This window comes from Scyliorhinus torazame, chromosome 7, assembly GCF_047496885.1.
Source record: "Scyliorhinus torazame isolate Kashiwa2021f chromosome 7, sScyTor2.1, whole genome shotgun sequence".
Taxonomy (NCBI): Eukaryota; Metazoa; Chordata; class Chondrichthyes; order Carcharhiniformes; family Scyliorhinidae; genus Scyliorhinus; species Scyliorhinus torazame.
In genome coordinates this window covers 181534405-181555891 of record NC_092713.1, presented here as the reverse complement: position 1 = coordinate 181555891, position 21487 = coordinate 181534405, and the positions used below count along the sequence as shown (strand labels likewise).

The following is a 21487-nucleotide window of genomic DNA, read 5'->3' as shown; positions in this document are numbered from 1 at the left end:
TTGTACAGGAACAGCAGTATTTGTGCAGGAACAGCAGTGTATGTACAGGAACAGCAGTATTTGTACAGGAACAGCAGTACATGTACAGGAACAGCAGTGCATGTACAGGAACAGCAGTACTTGTACAGGAACACCAGTGCATGTACAGGAACAGCAGTGCATGTACAGGAACAGCAGTGCATGTCCAGGAACAGCAGTATTTGTACAGGAACAGCAGTATTTGTACAGGAACAGCAGTGCATGTACAGGAACAGCAGTGCATGTACAGGAACAGCAGTACTTGTACAGGAACAGCAGTATTTGTACAGGAACAGCAGTGCATGTACAGGAACAGCAGTATTTGTACAGGAACAGCAGTGCATGTACAGGAACAGCAGTGCATGTACAGGAACAGCAGTACTTGTACAGGAACAGCAGTATTTGTACAGGAACAGCAGTGCATGTACAGGAACAGCAGTATTTGTACAGGAACAGCAGTGCATGTACAGGAACAGCAGTGCATGTACAGGAACAGCAGTACTTGTACAGGAACAGCAGTATTTGTACAGGAACAGCAGTATTTGTACAGGAACAGCAGTGCATGTACAGGAACAGCAGTGCATGTACAGGAACAGCAGTGCATGTACAGGAACAGCAGTATTTGTACAGGAACAGCAGTGCATGTACAGGAACAGCAGTGCATGTACAGGAACAGCAGTACTTGTACAGGAACAGCAGTATTTGTACAGGAACAGCAGTGCATGTACAGGAACAGCAGTATTTGTACAGGAACAGCAGTACATGTACAGGAACAGCAGTGCATGTACAGGAACAGCAGTGCATGTACAGGAACAGCAGTACTTGTACAGGAACAGCAGTATTTGTACAGGAACAGCAGTACATGTACAGGAACAGCAGTGCATGTACAGGAACAGCAGTACTTGTACAGGAACAGCAGTATTTGTACAGGAACAGCAGTGCATGTACAGGAACAGCAGTGCATGTACAGGAACAGCAGTATTTGTACAGGAACAGCAGTGCATGTACAGGAACAGCAGTGCATGTACAGGAACAGCAGTACTTGTACAGGAACAGCAGTATTTGTACAGGAACAGCAGTACTTGTACAGGAACAGCAGTGCATGTACAGGAACAGCAGTGCATGTACAGGAACAGCAGTACTTGTACAGGAACAGCAGTATTTGTACAGGAACAGCAGTATTTGTACAGGAACAGCAGTGCATGTACAGGAACAGCAGTGCATGTACAGGAACAGCAGTACTTGTACAGGAACAGCAGTGCATGTACAGGAACAGCAGTGCATGTACAGGAACAGCAGTACTTGTACAGGAACAGCAGTGTATGTACAGGAACAGCAGTGCATGTACAGGAACAGCAGTATTTGTACAGGAACAGCAGTGCATGTACAGGAACAGCAGTGCATGTACAGGAACAGCAGTACTTGTACAGGAACAGCAGTGTATGTGCAGGAACAGCAGTGCATGTACAGGAACAGCAGTATTTGTACAGGAACAGCAGTGCATGTACAGGAACAGCAGTGCATGTACAGGAACAGCAGTGCATGTACAGGAACAGCAGTACATGTACAGGAACAGCAGTGCATGTACAGGAACAGCAGTACATGTACAGGAACAGCAGTACATGTACAGGAACAGCAGTACATGTACAGGAACAGCAGTGCATGTACAGGAACAGCAGTGCATGTACAGGAACAGCAGTACATGTACAGGAACAGCAGTATTTGTACAGGAACAGCAGTATTTGTACAGGAACAGCAGTGCATGTACATGAACAGCAGTGCATGTACAGGAACAGCAGTACTTGTACAGGAACAGCAGTATATTCAAGTTATATTCTCACTTGAATATAAAACACACAAACTTCAGCAGAAATGGAGTTCTCCTCAACATTCTGGTGAACACTCTGTCATATTTAAACCAGCTTAAATCTGGAGCTAAATAATTTAATCTCCACAAGTGAACAATTAAAGTTGAGAGAATAATCATGTAAAGACTTTTCAGAAATTAGAACAACAATTCCACCATGAGGCTGCTCTCAGGCTTGTCCTTCTGGTAGAAAATTGAAGCCTTGTCTTGACTGTTCCAGCAGCTTCTGGGACTTCATCTACCGACCAGCACCCGTAATTTGTACTCTACTGTTCTGGCTACATATTAAAGTGTTTTAGTTAATCCTCTGCAAACTTGTTCAGGCCTGAATTATCTGCTGTATCCTGTAAGTCAGCTCCTGATAAACACCAATCTGTCGGTTGATTTTGGGAAGGTACCTGCATAGTCTGAGTCATTGGAAATCGGTTTTGCTGCACATATCTTGATCTGATGGGCTTCTTCGTCGTTTGAAGGAGGCGGTTCATAGTCATTGTCACTGTTGTGCCCTTCGCCATCTTCATTTGGTGATTCATAATCTCCGTCATCATCCTCAGATTCTTGCTGTTGATCTGGATCCTCATAGTCATCATCATCCTCTGTCTGAATGACACAACATTTACTTTTAATATCACATTTTTACAGGTTGCATCAGTGAAAATATTACAGTTACCCTCTTCAAAAGCACAGTATTGTGAAAAGGAAAATGAGACTACTTACAAATTCATCTGAATCCCATCCAATGTCCTCATCTGGTTTGTAATCTAAATGAGAGGGCAACAAAGAACAAGTGTGGGGTCTGATATTTTCTGTCTTACCATCTCTGGCTTAGGCCGCAACTATGTATCAGAGTTGAGAAAAGTGCCTGAATTGAAGTTGCCACCATTGAGATTCTGAAGTAGAACAGGAGCTGAAACAAGACTACAGCCCTGAAATGACATTCATAGAACATAGAAAAATACAGCACAGAACAGGCCTTTCGGCCCACGATGTTGTGCCGAACTTTGGCCTAGATTAATCATAGATTATCATTGAATTTACAGTGCAGAAGGAGGCCATTCGGCCCATTGAGTCTGCACCTGCTCTTGGAAAGAACACCCTATCCAAAGTCAACACCTCCAGCCAACACTAAGGGCAATTTTGGACACGAAGGGCAATTTATCATGGCCAATCCACCTAACCTGCACATCTTTGGACTGTGGGAGGAAACCAGAGCACCCGGTGGAAACCCACGCAGACACGGGGAGGATGTTCAGACTCCGCACAGACAGTAACCCAAGCCGGAATCGAACCTGGGACCCTGGAGCTGTGAAGCAATTGTGCTATCCACAATGCTACCGTGCTGCCCTTAAGAACAAATAAATCTGCACTATATCATTTTACCGTAATCCATGTACCTATCCAATAGCTGCTTGAAGGTCCCTAATGTTTCCGACTCAACTACTTCCACAGACAGTGCATTCCATGCCCCCACTACTCTCTGGGTAAAGAACCTACCTTTGACATCCCCCCTATATCTTCCACCATTCACCTTAAATTTATGTCCCCTTGTCATGGTTTGCTCCACCCGGGGAAAAAGTCTCTGACTGTCTACTCTATCTATTCCCCTGATCATCTTATAAACCTCTATCAAGTCGCCCCTCATCCTTCTCCGTTCTAATGAGAAAAGGCCTAGCACCCTCAACCTTTCCTCGTAAGACCTACTCTCCGTTCCAGGCAACATCCTGGTAAATCTCCTTTGCACTTTTTCCAAAGCTTCCACATCCTTCCTAAAATGAGGCGACCAGAACTGTACACAGTGCTCCAAATGTGGCCGTACCAAAGTTTTGTACAGCTGCATCATCACGTCACGGCTCTTAAATTCAATCCCTGTGTTAATGAACGCTAGCACACCATAGGCCTTCTTCACAGCTCTATCCACTTGAGTGGCAACTTTCAAAGATGTATGAACATAGACCCCAATGTCTCTCTGCTCCTCCACATTGCCAAGAACTCTACCGTTAACCCTGTATTCCGCATTCATATTTGTCCTTCCAAAATGGACAACCTCACACTTTTCAGGGTTAAACTCCATCTGCCACTTCTCAGCCCAGCTCTGCATCCTATCTATGTCTCTTTGCAGCCGACAACAGCCCTCCTCACTATCCACAACTCCACCAATCTTCGTATCGTCTGCAAATTTACTGACCCACCCTTCAACTCCCTCATCAAAGTAATTAATGAAAATCACAAACAGCAGAGGACCCAGAACTGATCCCTGCGGTACGCCACTGGTAACTGGGATCCAGGCTGAATATTTGCCATCCACCACCACTCTCTGGCTTCTATCGGCTAGCCAGTTCGTTATCCAACTGGCCAAATTTCCCACTATCCCATGCCTCCTTACTTTCTGCAGAAGCCTACCATGGGGAACCTTATCAAATGCCTTACTAAAATCCATGTACACTACATGCACAGCTTTACCTTCATCCACATGCTTGGTCACCTCCTCAAAGAATTCAATAAGACTTGTAAGGCAAGACCTATCCCTCACAAATCCGTGCTGACTATCCCTAATCAAGCAGTGTCTTTCCAGATGCTCAGAAATCCTATCCTTCAGTACCCTTTCCATGACTTTGCCTGTAAGATTAACTGGCCTGTAATTCCCAGGGTTATCCCTAGTCCCTTTTTTGAACATTCCTTCCAACTGCTCCTCCAACGGCAAAAAACTTACGAAATGTAGGGGTGGCATGGTGGAGCAGTAGTTCGCACTGCTCCTTCACAGCGCCGAGGACCCAGGTTCGATCCTGGCCCCAGGTCACTGGCTGTGTGGAGCTTGCACATTCTCCCAGTATCTGGGTGGGTTTCACCCTCACAACCCAAAGATGTGCAGGGTAGGTGGAATGGCCATGCTAAATTGCTCCTTTTAAAAAACATCGCAAAATGTCCCAAAGCTCATCAGATGATCAGTGAGTAGATGGGGCAGCACGGTGGCACAGTGGTTAGCACTGCTGCTTCACGGTGCTGTGGACACAGGTTCAATTCCGGCCTTGGGGGATTGTCTGTGTGGAGATTGCACTTTCGCCCCGAGTCTACGTGGGTTTCCTCAGGTGCTCCAGTTTCACTCCACAGTCCTAAGCTGTGTAGGTTATGTGGATTGGCCATGCTAAGTTGTCCCTCAGAATCCAAAAGATGTGCAGAGTAGGTGGCATGGCTGAGATTAGGTGGCGGGGCTAGGATAGGGTGGGGGAGTGGGCCTAGGTAGGGTGTTCTTTCAGAGGGTCAGGGGAGACTCGATTGGTCGAATGGCCGCTTTCTGCACTGTAGGAATTCTATTGTGAGCTTTAATACGGACTGATCAGGACAGGTGACCAAAACCTTGAAATTGCTGAGAAAAGGTGGTGAAAAACATGGATGTGGAAATATTTCAGGTCAGTGTTGTCCATCTCCAAACAACAGATACACAAACCTTCTCAGTGATGAAGTGTCTGTCTCAAGTTGGGAACATGCTGTGAACCAGGGCACCTCAACCATATTTCATGGTTACACCCATTGTTCTGGGTCCAAACATGTGTAGGTTAGGTGAATTGACAATGTTAAAAATTGCCGCTTAGTGTCCAAAGAAGTGCAGGTTAGGTTGGGTCACAGGGTAGGGTGGGGGAGTGGGCCCAGAGAGGGTGCTCTTTCGGAGGATCGGGACAGATGCGACGGGCCGAATGTCCTCCTTCTGCACTGTAGAGACTCCATGGACTCTATGGGTCACATTAATTTGTGCCCCAAACCTCACATTACTTAAAGTAGAAATTAATTTTAGTGCACGTATAAAATAACAGTAAAGTCGCCACAGTCCCAGATGACCATAGGCCGCTTTCCCCTTTGAGGAGGAAAGCTGACTGGTGGTGATTTAACCAGAGGATCACCACACTGGTCTACTTTCTGCAGTCCCTGGTATTCTGGCAAGATAAGATCAGTAAAATCAGGAACATGGGTAGGCCATTCAGCCCCTCATTCCTGCTCCACCATTCGCCTCGATCTGGGTTGATCTGCACCTCAACTTGTTAACTTTGATAGAGTCCTAACTTACCTTCAGAGAAGCTAAGAGCCAATTATGTCTGTACGGGACTGGAGTTACACAGAGGCCAGAGGTTTAAAGTCACACCCTTGTTCTAGAATCTGTTACTTCATTAAATATATGACCATTGCTTTAGATCATTAACTAATTCTAGAGGTTGAAGCTGCTGTCAGCCATGGTCTTCTAAAATGACGGAGCAGGCTTGAGGGGCTGAATGGCCTAATCCGGATTCTTATGTTCCTTTGTATACTGCTTCTCTGTAGCAAACATCCCCAATATAACTCGGATACCCTGGATGGTGACGGGAAAGATGGGGGGAGGAGGGGGGAGAAGTGGGAGATGGTGAAGAGCTAGGATGGGGACACCTGGAAAGGGGATGGGGGGACAGCATGCAGAAACTGGGAGAAGGGCAGCATAGCAGGAACAAAAGGGACAATAAGTAGAGGAGGAGGCGGGGTTGCAGCCTCAAGAGAACAAGAACAAGCACCGAGGGTAAGGAAGCCGAGTGTGGGGATATGGTGGGGAGGCACAGCGTGAGGCAGAGAGTAGAACCAGAAACCAATGAGAAATAGGCGAGTAGATAGAGACAGAGCCAGCGATGTGAAAATGATATGGAAAGCAAGGCACACACAATGTGAGCAACCCCATGGGACATTAACTCACAATAACATAGACTTTCAGGTTTCATGTAAAACGGAACTAAACTGCCTTTCGAGAAAAAAATTGTGCATTTGAAATTGTTTGAAAGCACTTTACAGTGTTAAATGACCAAGTTCCAGCGATAGGCGTTATTAAATAATGAACTGTCTAATCTGGCTGTTCAACATTACAAAAGCTGCTGAATTGGGCTGTTATCACTCAGACTTGTCAGTCAACACACAATTCATATCTCGCATATTTACCTGATTAACTAGATTCATGACATCTGCAAAACCAGAGTTTAGATCAGTGGTTGCATAAAACCCCATCCCGTTTATGTCTCCAGAATTTTCTAATCATATAACTCAGCATGAGAAGGCCGTTTGAGACATCCTGCCTGTGCCAGTTTTTTGAAAGAACTATTCGATTTAGCCCACCTTCCTCCTGCTTGGTCCCCTTGGTCCTTCAACCTTTTCATTTTCAGTACTTCTCCAATTCTCTTTTGAAAGTTGGATCTGCTTTCACTTCCTATCACAGCCATTTCACACCATACCCTATTTCCAGCTCGATTGAAGTCAGTGGCTGCTGATTCACAATTGCGCATTTCACCCTATCACCTCGTTTCAACTTCACTTCTTATTTTTTCTTGTCTTCAGTCAGGGAGAATTCATAAGAACATAAGAAACAAGAGCAGCGTTCAGTCTACCATTTAATATGATCATGTCTGAATGTCCACATCAGTTCCATTTTGCTGACCTGTCCTCACATCCCCAATTTCCTTAATGTCCAATAATTCTATCTATCTGTGTCTTGAACCTACTCAATGGCTGCACACCCACTTTCCTCTGGGGGAGAAGATTTCAAACATTTACACCCCAGTAGTTGGATTGTTTGAAAAGGTGGCAAATCCTCATCAAACAGGACAGTGATGGTGGCATGGTGCTGTAGAAGGGTATAGGAGAGTTTCGAAACCCTGCACAGGAAGTGGTAAGGCGAGGGTTCACAGATATTTACTGGTTCAAGTTCCATTTCTCACCAGATTCTGAGTGGAAGCAACTGCGTTCCAACAGGGACGAGATGGGAAATGAGAGACACCAGTTGCCTCTGTGGTTGGGTTAGGAATATGGGCAGCAGGGTTGGGGGCATCTTTTAAAAAAAAACATTTTATTAAGACATTTATGATTTTATGATAACAACAAATACAAATGTAAACATAATTCAGTGCATAACACCCCCCCCCCCAACCAACAAACATACCCAGCCAACATGGCTTATACACACAATTCCCCAATCCCTCCATCTCCTCTCGCTGATCCCGCCTAACCTAAACTAAACTAACTCCCCCCCACTAACAGTTTAGTTTTCCCCGAAGAAGTCGATAAATAGCTGCCACCTCCTAACGAACCCTAACACTAATCCTCTCAGGGCGAACTTAAATTTCTCAAGACTGAGAAACCCGGCCATGTCGCTAACCCATACCCTCGATTTTGGTCGCTCCAAGTTCCTCCAGGATAATAAAATCCGCCTCCGGGCTACCAAGGAGGCAAAGGCCAAAACGTCAGCCTCTCTCGCCCCCTGAACTCCCGGGACTTTCGACACTCCAATGATCGCCATCTCCGGACTCGGGGCCACCCTCGTTTTTAGCACCGTGGACATGACATCGGCAAATCCCCTGAGCTTCGGACATGCCCAAAACATGTGGACATGGTTTGCAGGCCCTCCCGCACACCTCCCTCACCTGTCCTCCACCCCAAAAAAACCTGCTCATCCAGGCCACCGTCATATGTGCCCAGTGAACTACTTTGAATTGAATCAGGCTGAGCCTGGCACATGATGAGGATGTGTTAACTCAGAGCTTCCTCCCACAGACCTACATTGAGCTCCTTACCCAGCTCATCTTCCCACTTGCACTTTACCTCCCCTATCTGGGTTCCCTCCCACGGCATGAGCTCTTTATAAATATCCGAGACCTTCCCTTCCCCCATTCCCGTTTTTGAAACTACCTTACCTGTATCCCCTGGGGCGGTAGAAGCAGAAAGGTCAAAACCTGCCTTCGTACAAAGTCCCTCACCTGCAGATAGCGAAACCCATTCCCTCCTGGCAGTTCAAACTCCTCCTCCAAATCCTCCAAACAAGGAAAGATCCCATCGATAAACAGATTCCCCAACCTCTCAATTCCTGCTCTCTGTCACCTCCGAAACCCCCCATCCAACCTCCCCGGCACAAACCGGCGATTGCCACAAACTGGAGCCCACACCAACACTCCCTCCACTCCCATATGCTTCCACCACTGCCCCCAAACTCTCAGAGCCGCCGCCACCACCAGACTTGTGGAGTACCGAGCCGGTGAGAATGGCAGAGGTGCCGTTACCAGTGCCCCTAAACTTGTGCCCCGACATGATGCCGCCTCCACCCGCTCCACTACCCACTTCCTGATCATGGCTATATTTGCCACCCAGTAGTAGTTCCTAAAGTTTGGTAGGGCCAACCCTCTCCCCCCACCCTCGGCTCCGCTCCAACAGCACTTTCCTTACTCGCGGTGTGTTACCTACCCACACAAACCCAGAGATCACCGCATTAACCCGCTTAAAAAAGGCCTTTGGGACAAAAATAGGGAGACACTGAAAAACAAATAAAAATCTCGGGAGAACCGTCATCTTTACGCCCCCACGCCTGTATCACAAATACCTCACGCATTACCCTTGTTCAATTTATACCCCGAAAACCGGCCAAATTCCCCTAAAATCTGCATAATCTCTCCCAACCCCCTAACGGGTCAGAAATATATATGAGTAGATCGTCCACACAATACGAGACCCTCTGCTCCGCTCCACCCCACCCTCGGACTAGTCCCTTCCAGTCCTTTAACCTTTCAGCACCATCGCCAATGGCTCTGTAGGCTGGGGGCAGAGTTGAATGGAGACGTCAGTCTTGGTTTAGTTAGCACACACGTCTGAGCCAGTCAGAGACAAGAATCAACCAAAATTACAATAAAACAGCTTACATTACTTATGTGGAAGCTTGATGTGCACTAATTGGCTGAGGAGTTTTCTACAGACCTCAACAGTGACGATATAGATCATTGACTGTAATGTGCTTTTGATTGAGCTAAGACCTCAAAACCTGTGATATGCAAACTTTTCTCAATATTCAAATTAGGAAGCTAGATCAGAGCCAATATTCAGGGCTGTCACATTTTCCATAAATATCAAATAATTGTATTTAAACACAGAAAAGGACATCTGTCTGCAGCGATCACTTCACACAACCTTACCTGTAGATTCCTGGATTATTTGATTCTGATGCCTAAACACAAAAAAATGGTGAGTTAAAATGATAAACAGGAACATTACTACTTGTTAATAAAACATTTTATGCACTGGGGCTACAATACAACATTGATAAAGAAACAAAATAGGTGCCAGTAAATCGGTGACTAGTTGTTATAACCTGCCTGCTTACCATTGGCTGGGGACTCATGACAATCCCACAATCCTGTGGGAGTATGAGCTTCCCCAATGAGGGGGGCGGAGAAATCATTAGCAGACTCCCTGTATAAATAAAGCTGGCCAGTTTGGAACCAGCAGGAAGAAGTAAGCAGCAAGTGCGGTTGCTGCTGTTGTGTATATACACATGTTATTGTAAATAAATGTTATTTCTTTGTATTCTTGAAACTTGTGCTGGATTCTTCGTGACCTTCACAAAACTAGTAATACATCATTTAGGCACCTACTAGACCCCTGCCCATTGCACCCTCACCCACTGTGCCCCACCTGCCATTCCCCAGTCCTTACACCCTCACCCATTACAAGACTGCCTTCTATGCTGTCTATTCACCCTCACCCATTACAGTACTGCCCATTTCAACCCAACCAACTCTATACCTCCACCTGCCACTCCCCTGACTATTATATCCTCACTCATTACAATCCTGCCCATTACAACCCAACCCACAGTACCACCGCTTGCCATTTCCCTGCCTGTTACATCCCCACCCATTAAACCCCAGCCCAATGCAATCCTATGTGCTATACCCCTTTCCACTGTGCCCCGTCAGTTGCCCCACCCCTTATGCCCTGTTTCTTATGGACCTGTCCATTATGCCCCATTTGTTACACCCCCACTCATTACACTTCCATCCATTTTACCCCAGCTTGTTACACCCTGGTTTGTTACACTCCTGCCCAATATGCCCTAGCCTGTCATGCCCCCATCTATTACATTCCCACCTATTAAACCCCTGCCCATTACAATCCTGGATGTTATACCCCTGCCTCCCAAGCCTCAACCACTTGCAACCCATTATGCCTGTGCCTCTTATGCTTTGCCCTTTACAGCCCCATTGGTTATAGTCCTGCCCATTACACTCCTGCCCATTATACCCCAGCCCATTACATCCACTCCTGTTACACCCGGACCATTATAACCCTGCTCATTACATCTCCACCCATTAGACCCCAGCCTGTTACACCCTGCTCATCAACCCGTCCGCTTGTGACACCCCCATCTATTACACTTCTGACCATTATGCGCTCGCCTGTCATACCCACTCCTCTTACAGCTCTGTCCATTATGACCCTGTTCGTTACGTAACTCAAGATCTATTTGAAGAGGACTAATTTGCAGGGTTATGGGGAGCAAGTCGGTGAGTGGAATCAATTTAAAAGTTCTTGAAAAGAAGCAGTGCAATCACGAAGGTTTGAATAGTCTCCCTCTGACTCTGTTATTGCCTGATTATTTTGAAGAACAACAGGGGAGCTCGCCCCTGATAAATATCGTCCTGACTGATATTCATCCCCAAACCAACCACTAAAAAGCAACTTATCCAGTTGTTATCACATTGTGTTGATGGAACCTAGCTCTGCGCTAACTGGCATTATAACAGTAGGTTCACCTCAAAAGAACTTCATTGGCTATAAAGTACTTTGGGATATCCTGAAGCTGTGAAGGGCACTGTATAAATGCAAATCTTTCTTCTTTCTTTGAATGATCATGGAGAGGGAACACTTTGACTAATAGTTTGCACTGCCCCCTGTTACCCAGCCGCCTTCAGAATCGGACAGTGCGTTGGTGGGAACGGGCTCCAGGGCCCACACTGGGCCTTGTCATGTTCAAGGCTTCCTTCATCTAGTGATTATTACTGATCATTGAGGTTGGGCTATGGGAGTGCAAGTAATGGAAGTTGAAAATGAAATGAAATGAAAATCGCTTATTGTCACAAGTAGGCTTCAATGAAGTTACAGTGAAAAGCCCCTAGTCGCCACATTCCGGCGCCTGTTCGGGGAGGCTGGTACGGGAATTGAACCGTGCTGCTGGCCTGCTTGGTCTGCTTTAAAAGCCAGCGATTTAGCCCAGTGTGCTAACATCTGGTAAAATAGCTCAACGCCCTGATTAATGGAAACTTTCAGGTCAAGAAGGTCTCACTAAGATCACTTCACTTTCTCTGATTGGATAGATGCAATGGCACCAGTATCCATGGGGTAGGGAGTGATCTCTTGACACTCCTGGCACTTTCAAATGTAACATCTTTAATGTGGCAGGTTTAAAGGCAGACACAAATGGACAGAAGAACACCATCTTAGTCAGCACCAGAAGCAGAGATGTTCACATTCCATAATCCTTTCATTTGCGGATTTCACCTGAAACATGAGCCCATCTTCCCCACTGAGTGACTTGCTGTGTGTTTCCCAATGTTCTTCAATTCCATATTTCCTGCATTTTCTTGTCACCACATTAATGTCGCTCTTTTACCTCTTCTGAAAGAAGATCCTTTTTCCATCCCTTTTGTTGATCTCCTGACACAGTTGATGAATCTGTCTGAAAACCAGAAGATAAAACATTTTAAGTGGAGAATAATTCAGATGGATCACAAGTATCATTGGTAAAATTCCCGAGAAAGCCAGGTAGAGTCTCTGAATTGATAACACAATTTGTTGCAACGATATTAGAGCAGTTTTTATGGTGAAGGTTTTCGTACATTTGGCATCCACCATTACTGTCACCCGATTAGGTACAGGGTCAGTATTATGGGCCAGGGTTTAGAGAACCCCAAAGTGTATCGTGGAGTTCACCTGACCCACAACTTTTAATAGATTGTGGTATGGGGAGCACACGGGCCTACTCTGCAGGTGTAGTGCAACAGAGTGTTAAAGTACTTTTAAATTAAAACAATGTTTATTTATGAAACCAGTTAACACTTTATAAACCCACAGTAAACATCTTAACAACTATCAACACCAATCATCCCCACAGATGCAATATTCTATAAGTAACCCTTAATCTTTCCTTATTAACATCCATAAGACAAAAGACCCTTTTTAACACAGAGATCAGGTTTAAATTCACTACTGAGAGCAGTCAGCACTTTGAAATCATCCAATTGATCTGGAGACAGTCTTTAGTTTGCAGAGAGAGATCCTTATAGAGCTCCTTGCTGTGACTGCAGCTATCCAGCTCTCAAAACGAAACTAAAACACACCCTGTAGCAAACAGCCCAAAGCGAAAGTAAATGCAGACAGACAGCCTAACTCCACCCACTCTCTGACATCACTGCAGCTCTCCAATAAACACCCATTTCTTAAAGGTACACCCAATACAGCTATTCGATAAAAACACCCATTTCTTAAAGGTACTCTCACATGACAGACAGTAAGATGCGACAAAGTCCTTCATCTGCTCCAACAGGTCAAATTTAGCACAGTTGGGTGTTGCCTTTGCAAGGTTCCATCAACCACTCCCAGGTCAGGCAGAGTCCAGTGGGACTGAGCAACGTAAGGTTCGCTCTATATCCTCAATTTCATCCCTGGAACGGGTTGGGGATTTTCCCAGCTCAATCACCTCTACTCCCCTGGCAGGAGCTTTGTTGCAGGAGGACTGGGGGTGCAGGCTGGAGTCGGTTAGCCGAACCAGGAAAGCATTTGGAGTCAGCCACAAGGGCCATCCGATGTGGAAGTTGCCTGTTTAAAAAATCCACCTTGGTGCTGTGGGACTTCATCACAGTTAGAATAAGGCCATAATATGTAGGAACAAAAGTAGGCTATTCGGACCATTGAGTCTGCTTCACTATTCAATGAGATCATGACTGATCTGATAATGATAATCCTCAACTCCACTTTCCCGCCTTATCCCCATAACCCTTGATTCCCTCACTGATTAAAAGTCTGTCTATCTCAGCCTTCAAATACTTAAAGACCCAGCCTCTACAGCTCGCTGAGGTAAAGAATTCCACAGATTCATCACCCTTCATGAGAAGAAATTCCTCCTCATCTGTGTCATAAATGGAAGACTCTTTACTCTGAGATTGTGCCCTTTGGTCCTAAACTCATCAGCATCTGCACTGTCAAGCCCCCTGAGAATCCTATATGTCTCAATAAGGTCACTTCTCATTCTTCTAAACTCCAATGGGTACAGGCCCAACCTACTCAATGTCGCCTCGTAAGAAAATCCGTCTATACCTGGGATCAACCTAGTGAACCTTCTCCGGACTGCCTCCAATGCCAGTATATCTTTGCTTATAGTATTCCAGGTGTGGTCTAGAATCATAGAATCATAGAAGTTTACAGCATGGAAACAGGCCCTTCGGCCCAACCAGTCCATGCCGCCCAGTTTTTACCATTAAGCTAGTCCCAGTTGCCCGCACTTGGCCCATAACCCTCTATACCCATCTTACCCATGTAACTATCTAAATGCTTTTTAAAAGACACAATTGTACCCGCCTCTACTACTACCTCTGGCAGCACATTCCAGACACTCACTACCCTCTGAGTGAAGAAATTGCCCCTCTGGGCCCTTCTGAATCTCTCCCCTCTCACCTTAAACCTATGCCCTCTAGTTTTAGACTCCCCTACCTTTGGGAATAGATGTTGACTATCTACCTTATCTATGCCCCTCATTATTTTATAGACCTCTATAAGATCACCCCTAAGCCTCCTACGCTCCAGGGAAAAAAGTCCCAGTCTATCCAGCCTCTCCTTTTAACTCGAACCATCAAGTCCCGGTAACATCCTAGTAAATCTTTTCTGCACTATTTCTAGTTTAATATTATCCTTTCTATAATAGGGTGACCAGAACTGCACACAGTATTCCAAGTGTGGCCGTACCAATGTCTTGTACAACTTCAACAAGACTAACTAGGGCCTTCTATCGTTTCAGCAGGAGTTCCCTATTTTTATACCCCATTCCTTTGAAATAAAGGAATTTTATGTTGCAGCTGTACAGAACTCTGGTCCGGCCGCATTTGGAGTATTGCGTACAGTTCTGGTCACCGCATCATAGGAAGGACGTGGAGGCTTTGGAGCGGGTGCAGAGGAGATTTACCAGGATGTTGCCTGGTATGGAGGGAAAATCTTATGAGGAAAGGCTGACGGACTTGAGGTTGTTTTCGTTGGAGAGAAGAAGGTTAAGAGGAGACTTAATAGAGGCATACAAAATGATCAGGGGGTTGGATAGGGTGGACAGTGAGAGCCTTCTCCCGCGGATGGATATGGCTGGCACGAGGGGACATAACTTTAAACTGAGGGGTAATAGATATAGGACAGAGGTCAGAGGTAGGTTCTTTACGCAAAGAGTAGTGAGGCCGTGGAATGCCCTACCTGCTACAGTAGTGAACTCGCCAACATTGAGGGCATTTAAAAGTTTATTGGATAAACATATGGATGATAATGGCATAGTGTAGATTAGATGGCTTTTGTTTCGGTGCAACATCGTGGGCCGAAGGGCCTGTACTGCGCTGTATTGTTCTATGTTCTAAAGACCAACATTCCATTTCCTTCCCTATTACCTGCTGAACTTGCATTTTGTAATTTATGTTTGAGAACCCCCAAATCCCTCTGTGCAGTCTTTCTCGATTTAAATAATATTCAGCTCCTTTATTCTTCCTACCAAAGTGCAGAACTTCACATTTTCCTGCATGATATTTCATTTGCCAAGTTTTTGCCAACTCACCTAACCTGTCTATATCTCTCTGTAGACTCTGTGTGTCATCCTCACCACTTGATTTCCCACCTATTTTTGTGTCATCCACAAACTTGGCAATAGTACATTCACTTCCCTTGTCCAAATCATTAATTTTATCGTAAATAAAAACATGAAGACCCTCCCACCCTCACCTCTCACACCCTCCCCATGCCCATCCATGCCACATCTTGTCCCTAACCCACTGCTTATGGCTCCACATTCCCCCTACGCCCCTCCGCCCACCGCATGGCCCTTCATGCCCCAGTCAGCCATTATGGGGTCTGTGAGACTGCCTATATACTGGCCAGCTTTGTGTTGATGGCCCACATTTATATCCTGATAGCTGGGTTTGGATTTCAATGTTGAAAGGACAATGCTCTCACACACCCTAACTGGAACGGTTTCAAACATTCCCTAAACAATTTCATAGGGTTTACAGTGCAGAAGGAGGCCATTCGGCACATCTAGTCTGCACCGGCCCTTGGAAAGAGCACCATACTTAAGCCCACATCTCCACCCTATCCCTGTAACCCAGTAACCCCACCTAATTTTTTTGGATACTGAGGGCAATTTATCATGGCCAATCCACCTAACCTGCACATCATTGGACTGTGGGAGGAAACCAGAGCACCCGGAAGAAACCCACGCACACACGGGGAGAACGTGCAGACTCCACACAGACAGCGACCCAAGCTGGAAATTGAACAAAACTTCCTGGTGATGTGAAGCAACAGTGCTAACCACTGTATGATAATCCTCAACTCCACTTTCCTGCCTTTTTCCCACAACCTTTGATTCCCTTAGTGATTAAAAATCTGTCCAACTCAGCCCTGAACATACTTAACAACTTAGCCTCTACAGCCCTCTGCTTTTGTTCCAATCTTCCCTTTCCTTTGTGGGAAGAGCTGATTCTCTTCTAGGAATGTAGGTCCTCAGGCACCTGTTGTTCTCAGATGGTCACTCTTTGACTGTGAGCCCTTTCCAAGATGTCTAATTGGCAGGTCAATATTTAAAAATAGTGGCCCAATCATTCCATGTGAAATTTCCAATGTTTTAGTTACATTAGGACTTGCAGATAACTCAGATATATCCCTCATTCGGTCTCTCCATTCTTTGTAAATAAGAGACCTTTCTGCCCTGTTCAACCTTTCAGTTCGATCAAGGCTGATGTTTCATTTTAGCTTCATCTACATTTGGTTCTGTAACCCTAAATAACCTTTTGCCTGACAAATATCTATCAAACTCAGTTTTAACATTTTTGAATAACCTCAAGCTTCAGCAGCTTTTCGGGGAGAGCGTTTCCAAATTTCCACTCCTCTTTGTGTGAAGAAGTGCTTCCTGACGTAACTCCCCTTCGAGCAGCCTAGTTCTCATTTTAAGGTTTCCCCCCCTTGTTCTGGGCTCCACAATGGACAAAATGGTTCTCTTTTTCAGCCTTATTCTGCACAGTTTTTCTATTGAAGCTAATGGTGGTGGTGTAATAATGGTACAAAGTTAGAACGCCAGCTCAGATTGAGTGATTAGCAGCTCGAGCTTGTTTCACAGCCCTCTTCATTGATTCAATTAACATATAAATTACAGAGATATCAAACAAGCTAGCGATTTTCCAATTCCCATTTTAAACAGCCAGTTTGACACTGTTTTGTGATGCAACACAACGTTTAAAAAGTTCCCATGTACTTCCCAAGTAAAATATCTGGAACCTTTCTAAATGAAGTTCCAATATGTTAGGATAGAGTTCTCAGCAAAGTCAGCTCATGTTAACATTCAACCTGCCAACTGACATTTGTGGAATTCTCATTCCTCCAGCCTGTGAGACATTATTGAGCTGCCAGCTCTGCATTGATATTGTAACTCGGATTGTCAGCCATCCATTAACCTACTGCACAAAATCCAGGCTGACACTCTGAGGGAGTGCTGCACTCTCTGAGATGCAGACTTTTGATTCAGGTGTGAACCAAAACTGTGTCTTCTCTCTCAAATAGACATGAATGATGTTCCTGGCCGATATTTACCCCTCAAAGAGCATGACTAAAACAGACTGTCTCATGGTTGTCATGTTGCTGTGATGGGATCTTGTTGTGCATGAATTGGAAGGTTCAGAGAAGCACTATACTGGATTGGATTTGTTTATTGTCATGTGTACCGAGGTACAGTGAAAAGTATATTTCAGCGAGCAGCTCAAACAGATCATTTAGTACATGAAAAGAAAATAAAAGAAAAAGAAAATACATAGTAGGGCAACACAGTGTACACAATGTAAATACATAGACACCGCGGGTGAAACAAAGGTATATTTGAGCGTGATGTACCATGACATCAAATGTCCGGTGAACTATAAGTAAGACGGGAAAGGATGTATGAAGGGAAGTCTTCCTTTGTTTCTATTCTTCCATAAGCATAAACACCATCATGATTACATCAAAATAATGAGGAGAGATTCAAGTGAATTAACCGAATCGATTAATAAGTTCACTAAACAGGTTTCCTCCCACAGTCCAAAGATGTGCGGGTTAGGTGGACTAGTCACGCTAAATTTCCCTGTAGTGTCCAAAAGTTAGGTGGGGTTGCTGGGTTACTGGGATAGGGTGGAGGTGTGGACTTAAGTAGGGTGCTCTTTCCGGGGCCGGTGTAGACTCGATGGGCCAAATGGCCTCATTCTGCACTATAAATTCTATGCTTCTAGAGTACTGTGCACAGGTCGGGTCACCACACTACTGGAAAGATATGATCACACTAGAGAGAGAGGGAACAGGCAGATTTTTGAAGTTGTGGCCAAGAATGGAGGATTTTAACGATAATGAAAGATTGGATAAGCTGGAGTTGTTTTCGCACCTCATCTGAAAGACTGCACCTTCAGCGCGATACAGCACTCCCACAGTACTGTACTGAAGTGCCAACCTGGATTATGTGGTTAAGCCTCTGGGAAGGGGGACAGCAACCACTGAGCCACTGCTGACACTTTGTAATTAACTGTGATGGTGGTCAATAAAGTCCTGCTGGCTTCAGAATGATGAGCTAAAGAGTAAAGGCAATGTTATACAAAGAACAAAGAAATGTACAGCACAGGAACAGGCCCTTCGGCCCTCCAAGCCCGTGCCGACCATACTGCCCGACTAAACTACAATCGTCTACACTTCCTGGGTCCGTATCCTTCTATTCCCATCCTATTCATATATTTGTCAAGATGCCCCTTAAATGTCCCTATCGTCCCTGCTTCCACTACCTCCTCCGGTAGCGAGTTCCAGGCACCCACTACCCTCTGCGTAAAAACTTGCCTCGTACATCTACTCTAAACCTTGCCCCTCTCACCTTAAACCTATGCCCCCTAGTAATTGACCCCTCTACCCTGGGGAAAAGCCTCTGACTATCCACTCTGTCTATGCCCCTCATAATTTTGTATACCTCTATCAGGTCGCCCCTCAACCTCCTTCGTTCCAGTGAGAACAAACCGAGTTTATTCAATCGCTCCTCATAGCTTATGCCCTCCATACCAGGCAACATTCTGGTAAATCTCTTCTGCACCCTCTCTAAAGCCTCCACATCCTTCTGGTAGTGTGGCGACCAGAATTGAACACTATACTCCAAGTGTGGCCTAACTAAGGTTCTATACAGCTGCAACATGACTTGCCAATTCTTATACTCAATGCCCCGGCCAATGAAGGCAAGCATGCCGTATGCCTTCTTGACTACCTTCTCCACCTGTGTTGCCCCTTTCAATGACCTGTGGACCTGTACTCCTAGATCTCTTTGACTTTCAATACTCTTGAGGGTTCTACCATTCACTGTATATTCCCTACCTGCATTAGCCCTTCCAAAATGCATTACCTCACATTTGTCCGGATTAAACTCCATCTGCCATCTCACCGCCCAAGTCTCCAGACAATCTAAATCCTGCTGTATCCTCAGACAGTCCTCATCGCTATCCGCAATTCCACCAACCTTTGTGTCGTCTGCAAACTTACTAATCAGACCTGTTACATTTTCCTCCAAATCATTTATATATACTACAAACAGCAAAGGTCCCAACACTGATACCTGTGGAACACCACTGGTCACAGCCCTCCAATTAGAAAAGCATCCCTCCATTGCTACCCTCTGCCTTCTATGGCCTAGCCAGTTCTTTATCCACCTTGCCAGTTCACCCCTGATCCCGTGTGACTTCACCTTTTGTACTAGTCTACCATGAGGGACCTTGTCAAAGGCCTTACTGAAGTCCATATAGACAACATCTACTGCCCTACCTGCATCAATCATCTTAGTGACCTCCTCGAAAAACTCTATCAAGTTAGTGAGACACGACCTCCCCTTCACAAAACCGTGCTGCCTCTCACTAATACGTCCATTTGCTTCCAAATGGGAGTAGATCCTGTCTCGAAGAATTCTCTCCAGTAATTCCCCTACCACTGAAGTAAGGCTCACCGGCCTGTAGTTCCCGGGATTATCCTTGCTACCCTTCTTAAACAGAGGAACAACATTGGCTATTCTCCAGTCCTCCGGGACATCCACTGAGCCACTGCTCAGTGATGGATCCAAAGATTTCTGTCAAGGCCTCAGCAATTTCCTCTCCAGCCTCCTTCAGTATTCTGGGGTAGATCCCATCAGGCCCTGGGGACTTATCTACCTTAATATTTTTTAAGACACCCAACACCTCGTCTTTTTGGATCACAATGTGACCCAGGCTATCTACACCCCCTTCTCCAGACTCAACATCTACCAATTCCTTCTCTTTGGTGAATACTGATGCAAAGTATTCATTTAGTACCTCGCCCATTTCCTCTGGCTCCGCACATAGATTCCCTTGCCTATCCTTCAGTGGGCCAACCCTTTCCCTGGCTACCCTCTTGCTTTTTATGTACGTGTAAAAAGCCTTGGGATTTTCCTTAACCCTATTTGCCAATGACTTTTCATGACCCCTTCTAGCCCTCCTGACTCCTTGCTTAAGTTCCTTCCTACTTTCCTTATATGCCACACAGGCTTCGTCTGTTCCCAGCCTTTTAGCCCTGACAAATGCCTCCTTTTTCTTTTTGACGAGGCCTACAATATCACTCGTCATCCAAGGTTCCCGAAAATTGCCGTATTTATCTTTCTTCCTCACAGGAACATGCCTGTCCTGTATTCCTTTCAACTGACACTTGAAAGCCTCCCACATGTCAGATGTTGATTTGCCCTCAAACATCAGCCCCCAATCTATGTTCTTCAGTTCCCACCTAATATTGTTATAATTAGCCTTCCCCCAATTTAGCACATTCATCCTCGGACCACTCTTATCCTTGTCCACCAGTACTTTAAAACTTACTGAATTGTGGTCACTGTTACCAAAATGCTCCCCTACTGAAACATCTACCACCTGGCCGGGCTCATTCCCCAATACCAGGTCCAGTACCGCCCCTTCCCTAGTTGGACTGTTTACATATTGTTTTAAGAAGCCCTCCTGGATGCTCCTTACAAACTCCGCCCCGTCTAAGCCCCTGGCACTAAGTGAGTCCCAGTCAATATTGGGGAAGTTGAAGTCTCCCATCACCACAACCCTGTTGTTTTTACTCTTTTCCAAAATCTGTCTACCTATCTGCTCCTCTATCTCCCGCTGGCTGTTGGGAGGCCTGTAGTATACCCCCAACATTGTGACTGCACCCTTCTTATTCCTGATCTCTACCCATATAGCCTCACTGCCCTCGGAGGTGTCCTCTCGCAGTATAGCTGTGATATTCTCCCGAACAAGTAGCGCAACTCCGCCTCCCCTTTTACATCCCCCTCTATCCCGCCTGAAACATCTAAATCCTGGAACGTTTAGCTGCCAATCCTGCCCTTCCCTCAACCAGGTCTCTGTAATGGCAACAACATCATAGTTCCAAGTAGTAATCCAAGCTCTAAGTTCATCTGCCTTACCCGTAATGCTCCTTGCATTAAAACATATGCACTTCAGGCCACCAGACCCGCTGTGTTCAGCAACTTCTCCC

General features: G+C 45.5%; 1 protein-coding gene across 1 annotated transcript in view; it reads right to left on the bottom strand.

The window, feature by feature from the left end:
• Positions 1-21487, bottom strand: part of lcp2a (lymphocyte cytosolic protein 2a) — a 252465-nt gene that overhangs the window by 121568 nt on the left and 109410 nt on the right. Inside the window, exons 4-7 of the mRNA XM_072511854.1 lie at positions 12324-12389; positions 9847-9878; positions 2603-2646; positions 2284-2485 (exon numbers count right to left, since the gene is read on the bottom strand). Of these exons, the coding sequence (XP_072367955.1) occupies positions 2284-2485; positions 2603-2646; positions 9847-9878; positions 12324-12389 (344 nt within the window). The remainder of the gene's footprint in view (positions 1-2283; positions 2486-2602; positions 2647-9846; positions 9879-12323; positions 12390-21487) is intronic.